Source organism: Onychomys torridus, chromosome 14 (assembly GCF_903995425.1).
Source record: "Onychomys torridus chromosome 14, mOncTor1.1, whole genome shotgun sequence".
Lineage (NCBI taxonomy): Eukaryota > Metazoa > Chordata > Mammalia > Rodentia > Cricetidae > Onychomys > Onychomys torridus.
This window is the reverse complement of record NC_050456.1, coordinates 51,718,083-51,743,087: the sequence shown is the minus strand read 5'-3', so window position 1 is coordinate 51,743,087 and position 25,005 is coordinate 51,718,083. Positions and strand designations below refer to the sequence as shown.

General features: G+C 48.5%; 1 protein-coding gene across 6 annotated transcripts in view; it reads right to left on the bottom strand.

Moving 5' to 3' along the window:
• Nucleotides 1-13,562: 13,562 nt before the first annotated feature.
• The window catches only part of Rgs6 (regulator of G protein signaling 6), a 529,306-nt gene continuing 517,863 nt past the window's right edge, over nucleotides 13,563-25,005 (bottom strand). For 4 of the 6 annotated variants that reach the window (XM_036205684.1, XM_036205686.1, XM_036205685.1 and 1 more), the window contains 2 exons: nucleotides 22,862-22,928; nucleotides 13,563-14,434 (listed from right to left, as the gene is read on the bottom strand). In XM_036205684.1, the coding sequence (XP_036061577.1) occupies nucleotides 14,271-14,434; nucleotides 22,862-22,928 (231 nt within the window). In that variant the 3' untranslated portion in view covers nucleotides 13,563-14,270. The remainder of the gene's footprint in view (nucleotides 14,435-22,861; nucleotides 22,929-25,005) is intronic. The other 2 variants (XM_036205688.1, XM_036205689.1) reach the window with 1 other exon arrangement.

Below are 25,005 nucleotides of genomic sequence, written 5' to 3'. Positions count from 1 at the left end.
AAAAACAAAACAAAAAACAAAACAAACAAAAAAAGGCGTGCAACACTATGTTTTGCTTTCTTTTTAAAATATTTTAATTAAAAAATTTTATTTTATGTGATGACTGTTGGCGTGTGTGTGTGTGTGTGTGTGTGTGTGTGTGTGTGTGTGTGTGTGCGCGCGTGCGCACAGTACTTTCAGAGGCCAGAAGAGGGCATTTGATCCCCTGGAAGTGGAGTTACAGACTGTTGTGAGCCACCATGTTTGTAGGTGCTAGGAACTGAACCCAGGTCCTCTGCAAGAGTAGCAAGTACTCTTAACCACTGAGCCATCTTTCCAAACCTTAAGATAATGCTCCTTCAGTTGTGAATTTCACTTGACCATGAACATAGAATTCCAAGCAAAAGAAAATTGCTAAGATTTTTATACCCTAAGAGTTTGATATGATGGGAACAGTTTGGGTACCATTGTTGCTGCCAAACAACACACCTGTCTGTTGGAACAGCCCTTCCTGGGGACATCAGTGCAGATGTGCATGAAAATGACGGGGGTGGACCAAATGGGAACATAGCCTTCTGTGTCTGGGGACCTTTTTTTACATTCTCACTACTTAGATCATATGGATGATTCCATAAATAAAAAGGAGGCATTCAGGGGACAGAGGCATAAGACATCATAGAGCATCTGTCATTCAAACTAGGACCCAGATTGAGGAGACCATGTAAATCACTCTCCCTTAACTACTAATATCAAGATTACTAATGTATTAGATTCATTCTTCTCAGATTGTGAAGGGCAGCAGGAGAGGCTCTGTGGAACTAAGAGAAGTTAGGAGGATTCAATGCTATCCTGATAGACAGTCAGGAAGAGGGACAGCCTGAGCTTAATTCGGTCTGCATCATGGGACTACAGTGCGGAAAAACATGTCTCCTATGTCTATGCCCCCAAACAATATTGTTACAGACACTCATTTTATTGCCCCCCCCCAAATAGTTCTGTTCCAAACAGCTAAAATGAACAAAGGGGCTGATGGCTCCTGGAGCCGAAAGCCTTTTATGAGATTACAGCTGGGTCTAATCTGCCTGCTGCCAACAGCACATTAAAGGAATGGCATTATTGTGTTGGAGACCTGGGTCCCTTTGCTCTAAACTGTCATTGTTTGTTATCATTATAGACTAAAGGGCGATGTTATTGAGTGAGAGAACTCTGCACACACCGCTTTGGGGGAGAGCCATGGAATCTTGTTTCTTCCTGAGAACTCAGTGTAGGTGTGTATGGCAGGGGGTGGGGGGGTCTTCCCATGTAGCATAGCTATGCTTATGTGGACCTATAGACGTATCTAAATTGGTCTTTTACAATCCGGAGGACGTGTCCCAGATAGAGAACACAGATGGTAGAATTTGCAGGAAGGGAAAGTAGGAAGTGCTTTCCTTAATTGTGTTCCTGGCGACTGAAATGTAGTGTGAAGTGGTTCACCTTGAACTCCACGGAGAAACGGAGTGACTGCAAATCAAAGGCACATGATCATCAGATCCGTCCACTAATGAGGCCGTTCCACGGGAGGCCCTTGAAGCCGGGATGACAGCCTCGACATGTCTTGGCTATTCCCAGGGAGGAGTGGGAAGGACTTGTGGGATGCCAGCTGAGGAAGTGAGAGGCAGAAGTCAATCCATCGAGGCTGCTGGTCTTGACTGAGCTGCTTAACAGCACATAGCACGTGCAGCCAAATGGGCTGAGCCTTCATTTCCTGGAGTGTAGGGTGGCAGAGAAATGTTGAATCCAGAGGTAGCTCTGAGGGAAATCTGGGTGATGCTGGAAGCACACATCCTCTCTGTGTCATCATTGTTATCAGACCCTGTGACCTCTGTCTGGGGCTTTTCTGTCTCCTGAAGGAACACTGGCTGGAGGTTCCATCCTCATCTTCAATGCCCTCACCTCTGGATCCCACATCATTTCTCTGTACTCCCCTGACAAGGACTGTCATGTCTGACTTCCACTGTCTTCCTCCATTCCCACCACTGTCAGTCCAAGGGATCCCAATATGTCCCCAATGTCAATCTCCGGCATTCAAAGCCATCCCCTCCTGGACATCCTCCCTTCCACCTGTTCAGTATAGCCACCCCATGGCTACACCTGGATCCTTCAAAATTGCTGACCCCTGAAAACAATGAACTCAGAAATGTGCTCTCTGAACTCCTGCCTCTCCCCCTCTGCCTGTCCTCACAGATCTATTGTCCCTGGTCCTCCAGTCCCATCCTTAGGGCTTAGGACAGCTCTTAGAATACTGCCTTTATGCAATGCCTTCCCTGATCTGATTCCTCTAGAACCTTCAGCTCCCATGCTCCCCTTTGAGCCAGAGTTTCCACAGGGCTTCACATCCTGCCACAGCCTCTTGCAAGCCTGTTCCTCTCTGCGCCCTCCCTGCCAAACCCTCTTCTGATTCAAGCCATGGCAGCGTCTCTCATTGGTCCCAGGCTCTGAACTTTGAGCTCCGTGTCCACTCCAGTCCTGCATACTGTTTGTGCTTCCATCATGAGGGCCTTCTATTGCTTCCTAATGGCCAGGCATTTTCATGTAGTCCGTTCTTCATATCTTCTGTCCAGTGTGCACTATATTTGTTTGCATGTCCCTGGCTTGTGTCATGATAGGCTGGCTACACATTGATGCCTTCTACTAGAAGGTGTGGCCTTTGAGGACAGGAGCCAGTTTTACTCAACTCTGCTAGCACAACCCCTGCCCCATGGCTAATCTTGATGAACATTGCATTCTCTCTCTCTCTCTCTCTCTCTCTCTCTCTCTCTCTCTCTCTCTCTCTCTCTCTGTGTGTGTGTGTGTGTGTGTGTAACATGTGTGTGTACATGCTCAGGAGATATAGCCTTGGGTGTCATTTCTCAGCTATCATCTGCCTTGATTTTGGTAGTGGGGTGTCTCATTGGCTTGAAGTTTGCCAAATAGGCTAGCTGGTTGGCCAGAGAGCTCCCACAATCCATCTGCCTCTGCCTCTCTGGTGCTGGGATTGCAAATTTACACTATCATGCTTGGATCCCCGCCCCCCCCCCCATGCCCCACAGGCTCTAGGAATCTCTACTCAGGTCCCCAAGCTTGCAAAGCTAGTGCTTTGCTGACTAAGCTATCTCCCCAGCCTAGATATTACATTTGTAAATACCCCAGGACATGCCTTCCATGGCCCTTTGGGTCTTTGTCAGGGAAGCCTCAAAGCCCAGCCCCATCTCTCCCTAAGGTTTTCCTGGGAAAAGACTCTCAGAGCCCCATGCCGGTTCACCCTTTCTCCTTGTAATGCCAATTGCCGGGTGGTCATTCCTAGTCTGGCATGCAGGAGGCAAGGCTGTGGTGGTGTTAGTGGTGGTGGTGGTGGTGGTGGTGGTGGTGGTGGTGGTGGTGGTGGTGGTAGGCAGCAGGGACCAGAGAATGTCACAGAACACTGTGTGAACTGGCAGCAGTTCTGTGGGCTCACCAGCTGGCATGATGGGGAAGAGCCAGAGGGAAAGTTCATGGTTTTTGCCCAAAGCTGAGAATCAGGAGGGAGCCAGTGGTTTCAGTGCTGATGGCTTAGGAGGGAGACATGTCAAGGTCACCTCTGCTTTGTGCCTGACCAAAGGGAAGTGTTGTAGATGTGTGTGTTTGCGTGTGGGTGTTGCAAGCTACCGGGCATGTCTAGATAGCTAATAGCATGCTTCCACAGCAGAGCAAGGGGAAGATCCACTAATCCGATTTGTAATTTATCTCTTGGGTTGATCCCAATGTTCCCCTTTGTTTCTGACTTGATGCATTTATCTGAGGGCTCAGTGAGTTCACCTTGGCAAGTCTTGCATGAATAGAAGCATTTAACTTAGCAGATAAGCATATAGCTCATAGGTGTGTGTGTGTGTGTGTGTGTGTGTGTGTGTGTGTGTGTGTGTGTGTGTGTGTGCAGCTGCTTTAATCCTTAAAGGAGGGACTTCCTCTCAGGAAGGAACACAGGATTTGTTTGTTCAGTTCTTGCTTTTGTAAAGGCAGTAGGGAGAGAGAGCCAGTTGGGATGGGGAGAGGGCTAGGGACTTGTTTAAAGAGATTCTGGATGCAGTCAGACCACAGCTCAAGCTTTTCTCTATTCTAGGTTGGGGAAGAGGTGGAGAAGAAGCTTCTGGGCTTCTTCCCCTTCTCAGAGTCATATAGTTCCCAGGCTCAAAGAAATTAGGCAGCATGGAATCTAGTGCCTCCTACCTTCCTAGGCAATCAGACTCGTCCATGAATGCTTGCTTACCAAAGAGGTAAGTTTGTGAGTCCCCCTCAAACCGCCTGTTTTGGTAGGGCAACATTACCCACAGGAGCTGTGTCCTCAGCTGCCTAAGGGTTCAAGGCTAATCATAGGGCTGGTCCAAGGTTAGGACAAAGTCTTCTGACCCTCCACCCAGATATCCTCCACTCATAGCCAAAGAGTCTTGGAGCTTACAGCTTTGGGAAGCATGGCTCATACTCGTTCCAAGAGAGTGTTGAAAGCATCTTTAGCCGAAGACCATGAGTTCATCTAATTATATTAGATCCTACCAAGAGGGTGCAAGGCTTTAATTTCCATAGTGGGTCAAGTCAGCAGAAATGGATCACTCACTCTGAGATGACCTGGTACCTTCTGACCCATCTTTGGCACTGTGTAGGATTTCAAAGTCTTCTGTGGATACCTTACCCCACTCTCCCTGCTGACCAGCCCTGTTCCTGATGACTCAAATAGGATTTGATTTCTTCCTGGTCTCTCTCTCTCTCTCTCTCTCTCTCTCTCTCTCTCTCTCTCTCTCTCCTTTCCTCCCTTTCTTTGTTCTTTCTTTTTATTCTTTCTCTCTCTCTTTTTCTAATAGCTTTTCAGTCATGTGATTCACCGTATAATCCATTCACGTAAAACAACATGCCAGTGCTTTCCAGTCTGTCTTCAGAGCTGTGCAGACACTGCTGTAATCAACTTTACAACACTCTCTTTCATCACTCTCCAAAGAAATTCTATATCCTCAAGCAATGATTACTTGTTGTCAGCCCCTCACCATCTCAACCACCTCATTCCTGGACAACAACTAGTCTATGTTTTTCCCTACAGATTTGCCTCTTCCGGACATTCTAAGTATGGTGAAACCATGTGGTATAAACTTCTGTGTCCAGCTTCTTTCACTTAGCATCGTGTTTCCAGGGTTGACCTGTGTTGTATCATATAGTATTTCATCTTACGAACATAACACATTTTGTTTTCCTATTTTCCAGTTGTCAGACCTGGGTTACTTCCAAATTGGGGTTATTAGGAGTCACACTGCTATGAACAGAAGTATTTTACATTTTTGTATGTTTTCATTACTCCTGAGTATAATAACTAGGGGTAGAGTGACTGAGTCATGTATTAACTCCAGGCTTAAACTTTTAAGAAATTGCCATACACTTTCTAAAGATGACTCAGCCTTTTATATACTATTCCCACCACTTTGCATCTTTGTATTGTAGGAGAGTTTCAATTTCCCCACAGACATCTGTTATTATCTGTCTTCTTTGATACTGCTAGCCTAGTGGGTGTGAAACTGTATTTCATTCTGGTTCCTATTTGCATTTCCTCTTGTGGCTCACAGTGTTGGGGGTCTTTTCTATACCCCCTGTCCATTTGTATGTCTTCTTTGGAGAAATCTCCAAGTATTTCTGCCCACCTTTTAACTATACCTTTTATCTTTTATTATTGACATTCAAGACTTCTATCTCTACCATACATGTATCTGTCAGCTACGTGATTGTCAAATAGTGCCCAATCTGGGGGGTCTCTTTTCATTTCATTGACGGTGTCCTTTGAAGCAAAAGAGCTTGTAATTTTGACGAAGTCCATTTTCTTTGTTGTTTGTTTGTTTTTTTCTTTATTCTTTGTGTCTGGGGATTACAGCTAAGACATCACCGACTAATTCACAGGTCATGTATGCCTACTCTATTGTTCTAAGAACTTCACAGCTGAGCCTTTTGATCGGTGTAAGCTGATTTCTGACTATGGTGTAAGATGGGGACACAGGGTCACTCTTCAGCTTCTATTTCATCTTATTGTCCTGGGACCTCTTGTTGAAAAGGCCATTGTTTCTCCCACTGAACTGTTTCAGTGCACTGGCAAAGGTCGACTGTCTGCGCATGTGTGGGTTTATTTCTAGACCATCAACTCTCTTCCTTAGATGTGTCCTCATATCAGTATTACACTGTCTTGAGTACTTGTGTCTAGGTTTTAAGTTTTGAAATGAGTGTCTTTCTACTTTCTGTGTACATCTGGAGGGAATGCACTCTAAGAGAGGCTGGAATGTGGCTGGAGAGGAAAGTCTGACAACAGAGGCCAAGGACCCTGCGAGGCATTAAAGATTGGGAATCTGGAAACGCCATTTTTATGCCTTGTCCTGCCATGTGTAACCTGCCATGTAAGCCACTCTGTCTCTTTTCCTTTTTGTAGAATGCAGGCTCTGAGCCAGTTGATAGTGACAGGACTTTTTGATTCTAATAATTGTGGAGGCAAGGACGTCTCATGGTTGTTGAGGTCAATTCTATCATAGGACCCTGTGACTTAGTATCTGTGTGTGAGTGCTTGTTTGTGTATGTGTGTGTGTGGGGGGGGGTACAGGCAGACTTGAGCCACAGTGTTGTGTGCTGAGGTCATAGGACAACATTGGGTATCAGCCTTCACCTCTGAGGTCTCTCTCAGTGCTGACCAACACAGATTCTCCCCTATGTATGATTATAGATGATGAGGATTCTAGGCTATCCTGTCATGCCAGAGAGCCACAGAGACCTCAAAGACTACCAAGTTCATGTCTAAATGGCTCAAGCATTCACTGGTTCAACATGGAGCACTATGGACATCAATTAGGCTGATAACTGTGGTGGGTCTCAATGTGTGGACTACGGTCAAATTTGTGAGTTCACAATGCTGCTATTATTTGGGAGCTCTGGATTCTGTAATCTGTGAGGGCTGTCAGTGTCCTCCTTGCTTGGCCTGGTTCTTACAGCCTTACCACTTTAACTGGTTGCCTTGTTCATGGGCTCTGTGCCAGCACTTCCCTGCCAGCCCACTGTCATCACGCTGCTATTCTCTGTCCATCTGTTTGGAGAAGGCATGGGGAGCTGCAGAGTTATTGATAAGGGTCCACCTACCGAAAGTTGGTCAAGCTCTGTCTGCTGGGTAAACAATCCCCCTTCTCAGAGAAGCACCTTTGCCTACTCTCTAACACAGAACCACTGCCAAAAATTAAGAGAGAGAATAACTCCGCCATTGGGAGACATGGCCCACTGACCCCCTCCCGGGCTCCCTTACAGCACCCTGCACTCTGTAGCGCACCGCTACTCTTTGTTCCCAAGCCAGAAGCTTCTATTAGATGAATAAAGCATGTGTTTCTCTGCGGGTTGCAGGTCCTGTGATCACGTGCCTTCCCACACGGGGGCTTGAAGATTGCAGGAGGTTAACAAAATGGCTTTTGGCTGAAGAAGTGTGTGGCCGATGGGGCTCAGGTCCAAGCTTTGCTCCTCCAGTTCCTCTCTGCTTTGCCCCCTCTGAGCCTCAGTTTCTTTCCATATAAAAGCAAAATGGCCAGGAAAGCACTGAGCCCAGAGAGAGGAGCCAGACTCAAAGGTCACCTACTGTAGGACGGGGTCAGAAAACAGATCAATAGCTTCCAGGAAAGGAGGGGTGGGGGAGGGATTAGTTACAAGGGGCACAGGGAACATTTGGGGTGATGGACTTGCTTCATCATGATGGTGTTTTTCCCCCCCCGTAGGCATTACATCATTGGGTTAAGTTTATCAGAATTGATAACGCTACACATAAAAGGGATGAATTTTATTACAAATGAATTACAGCTCAGTAAACAAGCAGCAAAAATCACACACACACACACACACACACACACACACACACACACACACACACCTTTGAGGTCTCTCTCAGGGCTAACCTGCACAGACTCTCCCTGAGGTGTGATCATGGACAGCAGAAAGAGATACCCAAGGTTTTGATTTTCTTTTAAAAGTATTCCCCCCTGACTCTTCCACCTCTCTTCAAGCCAAACATCCTTTCCATGGTGAATTGGGAGAGAGAGGAGGGTGGGCTTCGTCTTTGTGGTCAGCTGTTCAGGACTGAAGCTTCTCCCTTGGTGGTGGTGTATGTTTATCTTGTCTCTGTAGATGTCACATGTCCTCAGGATGGAAGCCTCAGCCTGGTCCTCTTGTTCCAGATCAGGGGTCTGAATCTCTGGCTTGAAATAAACTATTTCTGAGTGTGAGCTCAGAATCCAGATCCCAAGGAAGAAGCCGTGTGGCCTGTAGGACAAAGGGAATTGTTGATGGAGATGTGGTGGTTTCTCCTGTTTCTGCCTCTCTCAGGGTGTGAGTGAGGCGTACCCTCTTCCATAGCCAACCACTCTGTTGTCACTGAGGTACACTGCTGGGTATCCACTGAGGTCCTCCCAGTGACACGGGGTGGGGGGTGGGGGAGCCAGGCTTCCACTGGATGAAAACAGCAGGTGCCAGTTACAGAGAGGCAGCTGCCTACCCAGGCCAACAGGACCTTTGGGCTGGTGGGAAGGAATGGCACTCCCAGCCATGGGGACACATGGCTGGCCTGGCTGGCCAGGGTTTGGGACATTTTCCACCATCACCAATTCCCAAATCCATCTCAGATGTAGTGTGCACATCAGTGCCTATTTCAGGAGCACTTGCTGTGGGCCAGGTTCGGGCTCAGTGGTCCCTGTTAGTTTCCAGATCTTCTCCTGGGAAACAAATGTCCAGACTGACTACAGGACTCAGTTCTTGAGATCCGTGGCGGTTTCCTGTTCTGTTGGCTGAAACAAGCCAGGCCTGAGCAGTCCAGCTCCGGGTTCTGAGGAGGCTGGAACAGTAGGAGTGTGCCAGAGGATAAATCTGCCCAGGTAAGCTCCCCCCAACCCACCTGCCTTTAAGTTCACTAGACACTGTGATACTTCCACGGCTATAGGAAATGGGGCCTATCCTTCGGGGTGCAGAGTCAAGGATGTCCCACAACCTCTACTCTGGGTGCAAAAGAAAAACAAGATGAAGAAAGATGAGCCTGGATACACAGTGCTACCAAAGGAGCCAGGTGTTCCTGGGGATGGAGGAAACACACTGGGCAAAGCTTTGTGGGCCCAGGAAGGGACACATCCAAGGAGCATGGGTTTGTAGGCTGTAACATACCAAGAGAAGTCTTAGGATTAGCAGCCCCAAGAGTAGTACCCTGGAGGCTGGGACCAATGAACAGCAGAAAGCTTGCACCAAGGGAAGGATGGCCTCATGCCTGTTAGGTTCCGAGAAAGGTGGGTGGAGCTAGGAAGTTGTCAGGATAGCTTCCAGACATCCTTTAGGTTTTAACTGGTCCCCGCCCCAAACCCCACCCTGAATCTGAACAGATATCTGTCCCTGGAGGTATGTAGAGTTGTGTGCATACAGAGTGACAGTTTGCTCGATGAAGATTGTGGAAATAAGTCAGATGGTAGGCTGGCAAGGAGGCGAGCTGGTTCCGTGTGTGTGTGTGTGTGTGTGTGTGTGTGTGTTTGTGTGTGTGTGTGTGTGTGACTGTGGCTGAGGGAGGCAAGGACGCACGGCTATTTGCGCAGGGCAGGAGCTGATGGCAGGGCAGCATATGGACTAGAATGGGGTCCATGTCCCCTTGAACCTGACCTTCTACAGCAGGAGAAGCTGTACGACGAAATGGCCCTGACACTGAGAGACAAAGATGTGACTGACGACCCGTTCCCACGTCTCTGAAATCACTCCCACTTCCAGGAGCAAAATTTCTGCCACTGAGCGTGCTGTGAGGTGCCAGCATTGTCATTACCAGAGGGTCCTTGTTACTTTGTTCTCTTCTTCCTCGCCACAGCCTGATTTTTCAGGCTCCGGGTGTCCTGCTGCTTAGGCAGTGGTGGGGAAATGAGATTGTCTGTCGCTCAGGAAACCAAGACTCCCTGTAAGGAACAGCCTGTCTGCAGCAGACTTTGGTCCTCAGACTTTATTTAACAGGGTAGCAGAGTGGTCCCTGATATAGGGTCACTTCTGTGTACAGACATCAGGGCAGCGTGACCACCCAGACCAAAGGACCCTGGCAGAGTCAGTGGTTGTGGCCTTGATGATCTGCTTTTTCTCTCATGCTTTGGTGTCCTCTGGAGAGGGAAACAGATGTATGTGTATGTGTCTGGTGGTGACGGGGGTGGGGTGGGTAGTTATGAGGCAGAGGAGACAGCAGGGAGAGATGGTAGGGTTTTGTTTTGCTTTTTGTTTTTTGTCCAAGAGGTGCAATCTGCCCATAGATCCCCAAAACCAAAGAGTCACACATAGTTAACTGGATTATATTGGGTTCAAGTAGTTGTTTATTTTTAGAGCGTTTCCAGCATGTTTGGTCCTGGGGTCCAGTCCCCAAATTCCAGAAAAATAAACTAATGAGAACCACATGCACTATGAGGAGGCCGTTCTGATGTGTCTGTGATCATGCGGTGAATGGTCATAGGCTATAGGACAGGGACCCTTGGTGTGAGCAGGGCTCCCCCACCCCAGACAGCTGATGGCAGCTGGCTCTGCCCCCTCACTGAGGCTTGGGGGAGGCTGAGCCCCAGTTATTTGGATCCTGCTGCCTCAGGGTCCCTACCCCTTATTGCTACATTTGCTACTTTGCTACTTGATGGCCCGTGGGTCTTGCCCAGGGGAGGCCTTATCACTGGGTGGCACTAATGAGTAAGTTGCTGGCGTCTGCTGTTGCCATGGTTACATGAGCCCAGGCCTCTTTTCAAGGGTCCGGTGGTGAGTTATTAGCAATTTATTTGACCACTGTTCAACTATTCCATGGTCCTTGCCACAGTCATCTCAGCTAGGTCCTTTTAGAGGCTGGCGGCATGTTATTTCTCCCCAGCCCTGGGCTCCCCATTTCCTGGAACTTGTTGGAACATTTTCCTCCAATAAATTCTCCAGGGCCCAAAGATGAACAGCTCTCAATACTTCCCCACTTGTGGGAAGGCTTCTTGGTGCTGTCTTCTGAAGCCCACACATGTGGAACAGAACCAGGAGGACACATTTCAGGAAAAACAAAACAAAACAAAACCAAAAAAAAAAAAAAAAAAAAACCAAAACACCAACTTGTACAACAAGCAAGGGGGCCAGACTCCTGGTTCTGTATCCTGTTGGTGAGGTAGTTTGAACATCCCAGGAATCCTGTTGGGCATATCCCATGAGTTTGGCTAGTCCAAGCAGCGACTTAGCATTCTAAGAGGCCCTTCCTGGGTGCTAGCCTGGTACCTAGCTACGGAGCTGTGGGCAAGCCTGGAATATACTTAACTGCACTGTCATGGTGGGGTCTCCCTTTCTTTCTGGGGCACAGCAATAGCTGGCCAGGGGAATGAAACCAACATGCTGCTTTCTAGAACAGTAGCTTATTTCTCCTGCCTACCTGGGTCAGCCTGGTGTTTGGGTGTTGCTGGGCATTTAGATGTACAGGCTCCCAGCTCTATTCTTCCCATGCAGGGAGAACTCATTTCAGTTTTTGTTCCCTGCCTGGGCCATGGGGGTCTCACCTGCTAAGACCGGGAAGGCTGCCAAAATGATATTTTCTCCACAAGCCATCATGGGGTAGAGTCGTCTCAGAGACCATATCGGGGTAGGAGAGCCCAGCAGGCTTCTCAGGGCCAGAGGAATCTGCTTTACTGAAGAATGATTATTAAACATCTAGATTTTTGTCTGTGTGTACCAGGTCAAGGAGAAGCTAGCCAATACCCAATTTTTCAAATCTTCGCATGTCCAACTGACCTGGGCTGGTCAACTTGAGTGGAGCAGCTTTGTTCTGCTTTCTTATCTCTGCTCCTTTCCTGATCCACTAAGGAACACATCACAGGGGCCACACGACTGAGCTCTTCCTGTTGTGAGATGAGGGTGAGGGATTATTGCTCCAGGCTTGACTTCATCTGAAGTGTCTGTCCTTGGCTCTACTGAGCCTGCTGACTCCCCTCCTCTGTCCCCTGGGGGTGTTTAGAAGCTGACCTCCCATTCCATTTCAAGACTAGAGTATACCTGCCTGAGGGGGGGGGGGCAGTGGAAGTGGGGACCTCCAGAGTGTGGCCATGTTTCTGGTTAGCGCAGTGCAGCAGACAGGAACGGGGGCAGGAAAGGGGCACAGAAGCCACAGCCAGGACGTCTGCCATAGCCAGGCTGCAGCCTCTCTTAGAATGTGTTCTGTAGTTCACTGAAGGGGCAGGAGGCAGCCAGAATCCTTGTCCTGGATGACTGAGGGCACAGATGTACCCATTGTTGGAGAATATCAGATGCTTTGGTGTCAGCACAGCCTAGGGGACCCTTGGTAGGGAAGAGTTTCCTTTGGGCAATGTTGAGTGAAGATGAACTTGGACTAGAATTTTGTTCAGAAACTGGAGGGTTCTATGTAGAGCTTTTTTTTTTTTTTTTTTTTTTTTTTTTTTTTTTTTTTAAGAAAGCGGAGCTAGAGAGAAAGAGTCAGAAGACTCTTGGGTTGTGGCTTTCATTTTCACTTATTATTCATGTGCTCCCTAGTATTTGCAAAGAGCCAGGCTCCCTGAGAGCAGATGACAGGAGTCTGGGGGTTTACAGCCACTTTTGGAGACCCCCTCCGATTTCCACCATATCACAAGGAGAAAAGAACTGAGTGGGAAACAGGTGTGGCAGTTAAGAATCTCATAAGGAGGAATCTAAGTGCCTGTGGTAGCATCCCCTGTGACGGACAGATAGGAGGCTTGTGGATCTGGGGTTGTGTAGAAGCAGGTCTGGACAGGCTTTGCAGGTGGGGGCTGGGCAGATGGGTCACATGATGCACCCAGGAGGCTGGGACAACACTTGGGCCTTTGGTCACCAGCTGGTGAATTTGCTTTCACGAGCAATGCTTTCCTTCTTTTCTTTCTTTCTTTTTCCCTTCCTTCCTTCCTTCCTTCTTTCCTTCCTTCCTTCCTTCCTTCCTTCCTTCCTTCCTTCCTTCCTTCCTTCCTTCCTTTCTATCCCTTCTCTGTTGAAATATTCCCAGGGAAGAGCTTTTCCCCATGGCCAAAGTAGATCAAAAGAAAGGCCAACTTAACAGGTGTTGACAGGGAAGTGCATGTGGAAGACAATGCTTGAATTTAAAAGCATGGTGCTTGATACAGCAGTGTCTGAGGGTTCATGGCAATCACAAGAACAATGTCGATGACAGCTGTGCTGGCTGCCATTTGCTAAGCACCTCCTGTGTGTTCAGGACCCGATGTGGCGCTTTCCGGGCATGACTTCACAGCCAGGTTGGCAAATGGTTATTCTGACACACGGGAAGAACACAGGACTTTTGCACATTCTTGCCCAGGTTGCTTCTTCCTAGATGATCGGCTGTGTTTAATAGGGTGCTTTGTCTGGGCCCTCAGAATGAGGTTTAGAAGGGAATCCTGTGGCTCTGGCCTGGACCTGCCACTGCACATTGTGTTTTAGCTTCAGGTATAACTGAGCCTTAATCCACTAAGAGTCTGGCCAGGCCTGGTGCCAGCCCTGCAATCCATCCACCTCCAGGAACTTGGGCTACCAGTGGGGAGACTCCCAGTGGCCCCTGAGTTCATGGCCATGTTTATTTCGAGTGAAACATGAGGGAACAAACCAAGGTGCAAGGGTCAAAATCATGAGACAAGCAGAAATAATATTTTTAAAAGATTGTCACCAGAACCTTCGGTGTTTAAGCAACACACTCCATCATCTGCACTGGTGCCTCTTTGAGCTCTGGACCCTTGGGCATTTATGGCACCAGAGGTGGCCACCGTACCCACAGAGACCGCTTTACAATTTGGTCTCAGAGAGGGTGGAAAGAACTTGACGTGCCATCAGTGCTGAAGATGGGATTTTTGACATTTTATGTGAAAGCAGTGTCTGTCGTGCACCCGCTATACCCGGGCGGCTACCAGTGGGGGGAAGGCAGGTGGCAGTGAGCACTGTGAGTGCATCAGAGAGAGGAAGGAGGTGATGCATAATACTATGTGCCCAGGTCCGCTCACCCCTCTGAAGTTTGCTAGAAGGCATGATTCCCCAGACGACTGGACAGGTGAGGTTAACGTCTCAAGTGACAGTCAGACAGGAACCCCGTGAGACATTCTCTGACCAAGTTAGAAATGGGCCCTTGGAGAGAGTGAGCATCGGTGCGAGACTGTACAAGAGAGAGGCTGTCAACAGAGGCCTCTCCCCGGCTGGCCCAGCACCGGTAGACTCTTTCTCTCTGGTCTCCCCATTCACCCACCACATCTCCCCACCATGGCTGTCCCTGGCCTTCACTCTTTCTCCTTCACAGTGACCAAATCTCCCCTCAAGGAAGCTCTGTCGGTGGATGAGGAACGCCGTCTGCCGGGGTGCTCTGCAGGCCCAGGCCCTGCGGTGGGGGCGGTCAGGAGGACTGCATCAGGCCCGTGAGGCGCTTGCCCGCCAGCGACTTTCCCTGCAGAGAGAGAGCCACAGAGAGCAGGCACAGGTGTGCAGACACACAGAGGGACAGAGACAGAGAGCCAAACAGGCGAATTAATTGCGGTAGGAGTCACTCTGGCAAAAAGATCAACTATCCAACCCAGCTGACCATGTTGATCGGGGATCTCTAGAGAAGGAAGCCCCAGCTAAGGACAACTGAGAAAAACAGGACTCCAGGCAAGTTAAGGGAGGGAGTGGATAGGGCTAGCACTCTAGCTGGGGTATGGAAGTTTTACTTACCAAAGTCTAGGCATTAAAGCCCTCAGATCCTTTAACACCTGTGGGCTGTCCTTGACCTTGATTTTACTCTAGGGTGGAAGGAAAAGGTGTGCTGGGGAGTCTGGGGTCAGGAATGGTGGGCTGACACAAATTGATGGTGACTGTAGATCGGGGTTCATCAGAAATTAAGGAATTAACTAGTCACGGGAATTCTGATAACTGAATCCTACTTGAAATGAAGGCTTGACGTAGGATTTGGGGACTTTGGTCTCTAGGTGCTGTGGCTGTAAACATGACTGGGAACTTCAGTGTCCTCTGGAGCCCCTGGAGGTGCCAGGAAGGTGAGCGCCTGCTACCTCTTATGTTTTTTGACTCCCCACAGTAGTGCCCAGCGGCCAGGTGTGACGACCCTGAACCAGGAAGCCTATGAACTCTTTATTTAAATCCTATGTGGCCATTATTCTCAGAATCAAAGAATAAACAAGACCATGAGGCCTAGAACACGAGGCACAGAGGTCCTGGGACATTCTATTTGTCTACATGCTCTGTTGAGGTGGTTGAGCAGCCTGTGATCTGGAAGAGAATTCATTACTGGTCACCCCAGAGAGGCACATGGATGAGTGAAGCTTGATCTCTCTGCTTATTTCTCTGGACATGGTTTCTACTCATTCCCTGTGTACCCTTTTTGGAAATTCCTATTATTGGACAGGGGTCTCAGAGAAGAGTGTGGCTGGACCCAAGCAGATTGATCGCCGTGTCTGGGAAAACATTCAAAGGCTGTCCTGCTATTGACAGTGGGTTAGTGACACCATCACCAGCTGCAGAGGGCAGCAGATGATCCCCCATCAGCAAGGACTGTGGAGTTTGGCAGTGAGAGTACATGGGCCAGCCGTTCCTTGTGCTCATTTCCAAGTGGGGTGTGAGGGCTCATTTTGTTTACTGGGCTTGACTTCGTGTAAGCTGGATGTAATTAAAAAAAATTGATCTGGTTGGTGAAGCCTAGTAGGGTACTCAATAAACCTGCTGATTGATGAATTGATGGATAATGGGCAGGTCTAATGAACGAACAAGAGCTTGGAGCTGGCAGGATCCTGGGCTGTGTATCATCTGGCTTCTCTCTCTATGGAGGGACACAGTCAACATAGCTGAGATGGCTGATGGCATGGATGAAGGCTTGTCCAGAAATGGAATTGCCCCCAGGAGCTGTCAGAAAACTCTGTATCTACCCCCCTTCTTTTTTCTTTCCTGTTCCTTTCCTTCATCTCTCCCCTATCTTAAAGAAAAATCACACATGCACGCACACACACACACACACACACACACACACACACACACACACCTTCTCCATCAACAACCTTATCTCAATCTTCAGATGCACTAAACTTAGCCTGGAGCAAGCTATGTTTATACTAGGCTAAAGATTTTTCAGTCAGGTTTTTTAAAAAAAAATCTTTGAGGGTTTCTGTGCCAATGGTGTGTGTGTGTGTGTGTGTGTGTGTGTGTGTGTGTGTGTGTGTGTGTTCACATGTAGGTATATGCAGAGGTCAGAGGACACCTGTCATTTATGAGAGGCACTTGTCCACCTTGGTTTTTGAGACATGGTTTCTCATTAGCCTAGAGCTCCCCTGAGTAGCCTAGGCTGGCTGGCCAGGAAGCCACAGGGATCTGCTTCTGTCCATCCCTGGGCTGGGATTACACCCACATCCATCTTTTTATGTAGGTACTGGGTATCAAACTCATGTCCTCATGCTTATGTGGCAAGCATGTATGTACCTAACAATCTTCCCAGCCCATCCTGTGTCAACCTAAGAATCACTGGAAGGATGACCAGTGCTTTTACAGCAGAGACAGTGCCACAGTGCCTCTTAGATGACAGACACAAATGTCCAAGGCCTCCATCCCAGCCTAGCTGTCACTCTCCAGGGAGTGCTTTCTCACTCGGAGCAGGGAACATTGTCATCCTGTTGATTCATTTGGGAATGTGCCTTCTTGGTGTAGGCATAAAGGCCTTCTGGGATGATGACACTATTACTCCCGGTCACCTGTGTTCACCCCTACTTGTATGAAAGGTGCAGCCTGTTGCTGCAGTAACCACACACCTAATCTGGCTCCTCTTCCCCCTCTACCTTTCCTCCACCAGGGTCCCAGATTAAACATTATATATTTAGATATCTGTGTCTGAGTTGCTAAACATGGCATTAAGGCTCCAGTTTAGTGAAAAAAAACCCCACTAAATTTGAATAAAAATATTGCCAATGTGTCCAGGTGGATCTTTGGGAGTTCAAGGACAGCCTGGTCTACTAAGCGAGATCTAGGACAGGCACCAAAACTACACAGAGAAACCCTGTCTTGAAAAACCAAAAAAAAAAAAAAAAAAAAAAAAAAAGCAAAACAAAAATATTGCCAGTGTGTGTGTGTTAAAAGCTAAAAGACAAAGAACGTAAGGTTTACCAGTTGCCCCAAACCTCATTATAGCTCCATCTTCATTAGTAGGTCATTTGGGCTGCAGAGGCACTGTGTGTTGAGGCAGGCTAGAGAATGTTTTTTTCCTGGAGGATTGTTCTGAGTGATTTTAGCCCTGAGGCACCCCTACCCTTCACCTTTCCCAGCTCCACAGAAAGAGCCTAGCTGGGTTTGGAGGCGATAATTAATCTCTTCCTGCCAAAAACAGCATCATAGTCCTGACTCCAAAGATCTGTGGCCAGCCTGCAAATGGTGTGCCCCACCTCTTCTCCCCACTTCTTCCATTTCTGGGGACTTGAGGGATGAAGGAGGTAGCTAACCAGCCCAGCATCTGCTCCTGAGAACAGTACCAGTCTCTCAGCATCATCCAGGTGGTGGTGGTATGTGGCCTTTTGGTCCTTTTCTTACTGCTGAGCTCACACATTTACCAAATGCCAGCTCTGATGCTAAAGATGGAGGTCAGGAGGGTTCGCTTGGGAGATGGCTTGGAAAGCATTCTGCTCAGCTAAGATGGTCTAGCTGCAATCCACCTGCTACACCATCACCCGAGAGAGTGAGGCTGGCTATTGGCTGCAAGGAAGTTAATCACACAGGAGCAGGCAGGGCTGGATACCTACCTGACCAGGGGCTTTGGGGAAGAAACTGTGAGATTCCCCCTGGCTTAGCAGCAGCCTGCCTTCTGAAGAGCTAAGATTCCTGTGGTGTTCAGGGATCAAAGTGAAATCCTAGAGGCGAAGCTGTCTCTTTTCTGAGTTGAGCTGCCCTAGAGGCTACACCCAGTGGGTTTGCAGGATGTAGGGCTCTCTCCTCCTTCTACTTTCCCCCCATCTCTGCCTCCAGCTAGAATGATTCTAAAGAAGGGGTGTGGTCATTTTGCCCATGCCTGGCACTCAGAATTACAGAGGCGGCAGTGGTTGGGGGTGTGTGAGTGTGTGGGATTCCTCAGTGCCAGTCAGTTGGGATTGGACTGTGGTGCCAGCTCAGCCTGAGGCCTTGGTGTAGCTGAGTGAAGCAGAGGGTGGTTGAAAATGCTATTAGCAGGTAGTCTTTGTCCAAATGAGAAAAATGTACGTGATTAAGAGCTGAACTGTGGAAGGTTCATCCCGGAGACACCAACGCCTTGCACACAGACAAAGCACTTTTCACCTTCCACACGCTTGGCCAAGTGTAGCCCAGGAGAACTTGGGATGCTTACATTTCCTGGTTCCCAAACCCCCACACATCCAGCCCCCCCCCTGCCCCAACAGATGATTTCAGCTCTGTGGCCCTTCAGATGGCTAGGAGCCTGGAAGAAGGTGTTACGGGATCCTTTGTTTCTGAGAGAAAATGCACAAAAGGCATAGCTCCCTTTTGTGCCATGCCAGAGGAAGAACCAACATGCTGCTGGACATGCTGAGGCTCTGGGCATCACACTTTTAAGATAGTAACCAACAAAGCATGCATGACTCTGTGACCAAGGACCTTTGTCACTTACTTACCTGGGAGACTGAGGCTAAGAAACTCATTGGCTGAGAGGAGAGCTGTGGCTCAGAGGGAAACCCCTGTGGGGAGTGGGGTCACAGGGCATACTGGGCATAGCAGAGCCAATCACTAGGGTCTCAGGGTGGGGTAAGGGGCTTTGTCGGATGGTGGGGCATAGGTTACATGGGAGTATAATTTATCAAATTCATTGAACCCTATATTTCAGATCTGTATTTTACCACATACAGCCAGAATTTAAGGGAAAAACCACAAGAAATAAGATTAGGGAGGGGAAAAAAAACCCAGCTGTCTCCTCACTGAGTTTCTACCTTTTTCTTTGTTAGTTGCTGCGTCCATCTTTACCATTCTAGAAACTGAGTGCTCCCTCCTCCCACTTGGGAGAAACTCAGTTCCCTCTGGGCAGGACTAATTTGGGGCACGATTTCTAGCTTCCATTGATCCCCGCTGAACCCCTTAGTGTGGCACACAAGCATTTTTCATCCTTGCTACTGAAACGTGGTGTTCTGCCGAATTGGGCACACCGATGTAGAGATGGGCTGTCCTTTCGAGAGGAGTGTGAAGGTCATCTACAAGTTGATGATGCTCAAGCTCACAGAGGATGCATGTTTGCAGAATTACAGGCTCAGTGGATGGGGGTGGGGTGGGCCAAGGAGAGCAGTTGGAAAGCCATGAGCTAGGATCAAAGGCCAGGGGTCCTGGTGAGGGTTGGGCAGTTGGGGATGAAGCAGAGGGTGTGTCTAGCTTCATCAGGTCTTTCCCTGTGGATGAGAACTCCTGGTGCTTTCTCTGCACTGAGTAAGGCAAGAGGAATGATTTGGATAGAAAAGTGTAAGGAATTCCATGCCATCTCCTTTCCCAGTGATATTGGAAAGTGGAGAGGGAGAGGGCTACTTCTTGGGATGGTCTCAGGGGTCTGGGAAACCCTGACAGGGGATGGTAGAAGAGCCTTTACTTAGAACAATTTCAAAGCATCTTCAGCCCCCTGTCTTTTCTTAGCCTGTTCTCAACTCTGCAAAGTGGGGCTGAAGAAATAGAAAATACAAGTAACGGGACACGCTAAGTACTACTACCTGGGCTGCATCCATAGTGGGGTCGAACAGAAAGCCTGGAAGGAAGAGGATATTTCTGGCCTGTTCCACCCTGCCACAGGGCATCCATAGGGTAGGAACCCCATGGCAAGATTCCTGGGGGCTGATTCCTCTAAGACTCTCATCGAACTTTCTGATCCCTCTCAGGGGCTGAAGGGCTTTTGATTTGTTCTAAAAATATTCTTTCTATTTGAGATTATATAAGAAGGTATATCAGAAAGATGAAACAACCCTCAAAAACAGGAATAAAGACCCCACAGGGAGAGATAGATGAGATCCAAACTAGTAACAAAGGCGTATACCTGAAAAGTAGTGTATACTTAGGTAGCTCTGATTGATCATCAATCTGCCTTATAAAGTAAAAAACAATCAAAATAAAAACCATGGAAACAGCTCCTCATGTCACGTGGCAGTGGTGTAAACAGGTGGGGATTGGTGGGTGCACAGTTAGTGACGGGACTATGGAATCTGCTCAGCAAGCACATCACTTGAACGCCAGGACCGTTTTCAGGTCCAGATCCCTCACTCTAACACCTACTGGTAATTTTCCTTTGTTTTTGTCTGAAATTTGAATTCAGGAAAGATGAGCTGCCAGCTACCCTGGCTGCATGAATGCAAATGGGCCAACCTATCTCTTGACCTCCCAGGGCCTTTCTCTTTGAATTTCCAGCTCTTTACCCATGAAGTGGCATCTGTAGCTCATATACCACTCTTTGCAAACATACTTTTCCAATTGCCCAGGCCTTAGTAGAGGCAGGGTGGAGCTGGTCCCATCACTTGGGTTCCAGGTTATGAGACAGTTAATGGCAGCTGCCCCCGATGGTAAAACTTCAGACCACTGGGCATTTGACAGACACTTGGACAAACGTCCAACATCCTCGTTGGTTAGGTAGTTCTTTATCATCATGTAATGCATGAGGGAAAAGATTCCAGTAGAGCTAGAGTGATTTGCCTGAGAGCAGACAGCCACACTGGGACAGAGACAAGGTGATAGACCTCACCAACCACCCATCTACCTGGCACACGGCCATGACTGTCAAGGGAAGAGGCAGATGGGAACACCCAGGCCCTAGGTGCTCCTCCACACTTACACTGTACCAGCTCTCTGGGAAGTATAGGGTGTTCTTCCCTGAATATACTTGAGCTCATTTTAAATACTTTTGCAGTGCTCAGGGGCTTCCCTTTTTCTATATTTGGGAGTTCTGTGATAGGGGAGGGATCCCTTGTTGACTGGCAAGCCTGGTACAAGGTGCCCTTGCCTACTGCACAGAGCTGGGGTGCAGGTGGGCATGGTGCATATAGATTCACAGCAGTGGTGCCTGGACACACCAGATGAAATCACCATTGTGTTTGTGATCGTGTGTTCCTAGTGTCTTTGAGCTCTCCTCAAGGACAGAAGCAGATGTGACATTGGCTTTTCTAAGATGGAGCGGGCAGAGTGGGCTTAACTCCTATTAGAAATGGCCCCATTTCAAGTCATTATAGACCAAGTGCCCAACTGGGGTATCCCAGACAGGCTAGGGAACCCTCCCTGGATGGTGCTCATGGACCCTGGCTCCTGCCTTCCATCAAAATCATTATTTAGGGTACCTTTGCAGAGCTAATGTTTGTCTGTAGGTTTGGGTGAGCCATGGGAGACCTTCTTCCATATCCCTCCAGCTGCACAGAGACTAATCTGGACCCAGGCAGGGATGCCAGGAGAGACGAGAGAGCAACAGCTGAGCCCTGTACCGGTGGCAGAATGCCCAGACATGGACTCTCTGGTCTCCTTTCCAAGTTGTGCATTTCCATCTCCCCTGCCGCTGCACCTCCTCTGCGGTGGAAACTGCTTCTCCCCCCCCAGCCCCCCACCGCAGACTACAGGGCCTTTGGTCTCTCTTTCCTCTCATTCCAGTGGAGCGACCTGCCCCTAACACCATCCCCTTGCAGGAACTTCTTGGTGGTCTCGGGGAGGGGAGGGGGCATTTCGTTTGCAGAGCTCTTCAGTAGCATACCTGCCTGGGGCCTGCACAATGTCTGCCTCATGCTTTTCTCCCCCCACTTCCCCAAATGTACACGGAGATCTAAGCTCTGGTTTACTCCAAATTAGGAAAAGGCCAAAGACTCAAGGAAACAGGGAGATTGACTATGTTGCTATTGGCAACAACTGGATGCTCCTGTTTTTCAAGTAACCCTCGGCTATGACTATAGGATGCAGGAAGCTAAAGTTTAGTAATTCGATATTATGGACAAGCCAGCAGAAGAAGTCACTTGCTTGGCGGTATGAGATTCTCCTGGGGACCTGTGAAGATTTCAATGCCATCTACCCAAAAGGCACTTACCTCCTGCAAACGTACACACTGGCGGGTGTCTCTAACTTATGGTAGCTGCTAAGGCAGAGCCCAGGAGGCAGGAAGACAATTTCCTGGTTTGCACCTTGCCTTCTGCCCACCCAAAGCAGAATACTTCAAGAATGCCCATGTCTACTTGGAGGCATGCAAAAAGAAGGCAGTTCATTCCCCTAATCTCTTTACCACCTTGACTGCAATTCAGTGTTTTATGAGCTAGGCATCTGGGCATTCTTAGCCTGGAAAGGGAGAGGCTAAGCAGCATTCTTGTGTCAACTGGATAGGACTTTGGGCCACTGAATTTCTTAGCTTTGGAGAACCTTCTCTTTCCCTGCTGACTCTTCTCTCATATAGGAATATGAGGGTTTGTGCTTCCCTGAAGATTCAGTCCTGGGGTTGCAAAGGAAGGGTTCTGACAGCCTTATTCTGAAGAGGAAACCCCAGGTCAGTGCAATTGGATTTGAAAGCACCCATGAAGTTGTTAGGAAGTGGGTACCCTGAGACATGAACTGTAGGATCTCTACCCAGGATGGTATTTATGCATTGCCTCCAGGACAAAGGACTCACATTCATATCATGTCTGGGATACTCAACTCCTTGTTTCTGAGGAAGAAAAAACTGTGGATGTCAAAAACAGGGATACTAAGAAATGGGTGCCACTGACTGTCTGTGGGACCAATGCTTGAGGATAGGAGCTACGAGCAGAGTCAAGGCCACAGACAGACAGACAGACAGACAGATTATCTCTGCTGGATGGTGGAACACTGTCTATGCAGAAGGATCCCCAAGGTTAGAGAGTGTACAGACACGGGCATCACTCACCCACTGCTGGAAGGAAGCCACCTCGGGGGTGAAACGCGGCGGCCATTCTGACTCTGCGCCAGCAGCACTGGGCAATTGTGTTTGGGGGAAGGGAAGGGAAGAGTAACTCATCCAGCTGCAACCGTGAAGACCTGTGGCTTTAGAGGAGCCCCTGCCCAGATGCGCAGACAGCCGTGACAGACATGCAGTCCATGCACAGGCACATGCAGGCCTGCAGCATATGGTGACTTATGAACCGTACACCGAACACCTAGGTGTGAATCAAAAAGGCAGCGCATGCACCTGCGTACACTTCTGTGCACATGGATATGCAGCCGTGCGCACACGTGTGCATGTCCACGGGGCAGGCATTCACATAAGCATCTCATGCAAGATACAGAAGCAGCTATGAGGTTAATATATAACCTCATATACATCAGCTCCCAACCGTGCCAACCTTTGATAACACTGCGAACTTGAAGCCATTACCTTTAGACACATGTAAAACAACAACAACAAAAACAAACACCCAAATTCCCCTCAGGAACATCCATTTGTGTCACCCCTGTCTCTACCAATGCTAAAAGCAGTAGGAGCCCACACCCCAGGGATCTGGTTTATGGGGATGTTTTAAAGCACTCCCTGCCACTTGCTTCTGACTCTTCCAACAGCCTTGCTGTATAATAAGTGCTTAAAAAATAGAAACCCCTGTTTAGCTGGCAGATGGAGCAACAGGCCTCGGTGTGAGGTTGCATTGCTCAGGGTGGGTCCAGGCAGGCAAACAGCTGAGAGGTGAGTTGCCCTGGAAATGTGGCTGTGAGGGCTGTGCTTGGAGGGCTGGATTTTACACACTTCTTGGGGACAGAGCTATTCCTGGTCTGTGTCTGGAGAAAGGAGACATCTTAAAGTCCTAGGCCTCTGCGAGAGTCCCAAGGCCAGGTCTTGGCAACCCAGCAACATTTTAACTGTGGCCTTTCCCACCTCTTAGGTTGATGAGCTTCACAGCTCCAAGGCTTCCTGGGAAGTCCTTAAGAGCCCCAAGAAATAGGTCATGTGCCAGAGGCTGGCCTCTAGGGCACTGTTGTCCCTCCCCATTCCCCAGGAAAGCAGATGAACTGAGTGTAAAGTAGGCCAGTAATAATGGCTCCCATACACTGAGTTGTTTTCATGGTAGCCTCTCTAGAAAATGCACCTTGCACACAGCGTCGCTTACAGCCCTCAACTATAAAATCAATACAGAGATACCTGTTTCACAGAATGCTGTTGAGAACTAAGGATGTGTTTCATGAGAAATAATACTAAACACTTGTCAAATATGTAGGCTGCAAACAGTGTGCTCTCTATAAAATTTATACTTCATCATTTACCATTATTTCTCTTTTATAGAGGGAGACACAGAGGCTTAGAGTATCTTCTCATGGTCACCCAACTCAGGGATAGAGTTGGAGAAGAACCAAAGTCTGTCTCAAGCTATGCCCAGCATGACATGGTTAACACCATGAGTTCCCAGGAAATGGCAGCTGTCACTGTCATATTCTCATTTAGTGCTGACCTCTGCTGTGTGAGGCAAGATTTGTTATACCCCTCAGGTCCACGAGTGACTTTTCCAGGCCTTGCATGAACATCAGGTAGAACGGGTAAGTGAGGATTCCATTTTAGCTGCCTGCTTTTGATTCACTTCCCTTTCTGAATTCCTGCGAGCTCTAAAGGGACATGGTTCTCAGGGGGAAGAAACAAGCAGGTCATCTGTGATAGGGATGAGAATGCAGGTAGGGACATGCGGCCAAGCTTTTGACATTCAATCCTAGGTGAGCTTAGTCACAACCCGGCTCCATCCTCTAGTTAGGGACACAAGTAGAGGTAACTAGCTAGGAATAATAGCAGGATGAACAGTTCAAAGAAGCCAGGTGAGAGGCCCAGTCAGGGGCCAGTCAAGGATCCACTCCTGCTGGCAAGATGCACCTCACCAGGCAATCTTTGTAGTCTCTGGGGAGCACGGCCATAATGGGAACCTGACCCAAACCTGGAATTAGCTCCCGAAAGGCAGGTCAGGGGCCCTGGAGGCTACCACCCAACCCATTCTCTTTGGTGGTCTTTCTTAAGATGTCCTACAGACCTAGGAATTAGTCAAGAAAGCTATGATTGAGGACTAGCAAATGATGGGG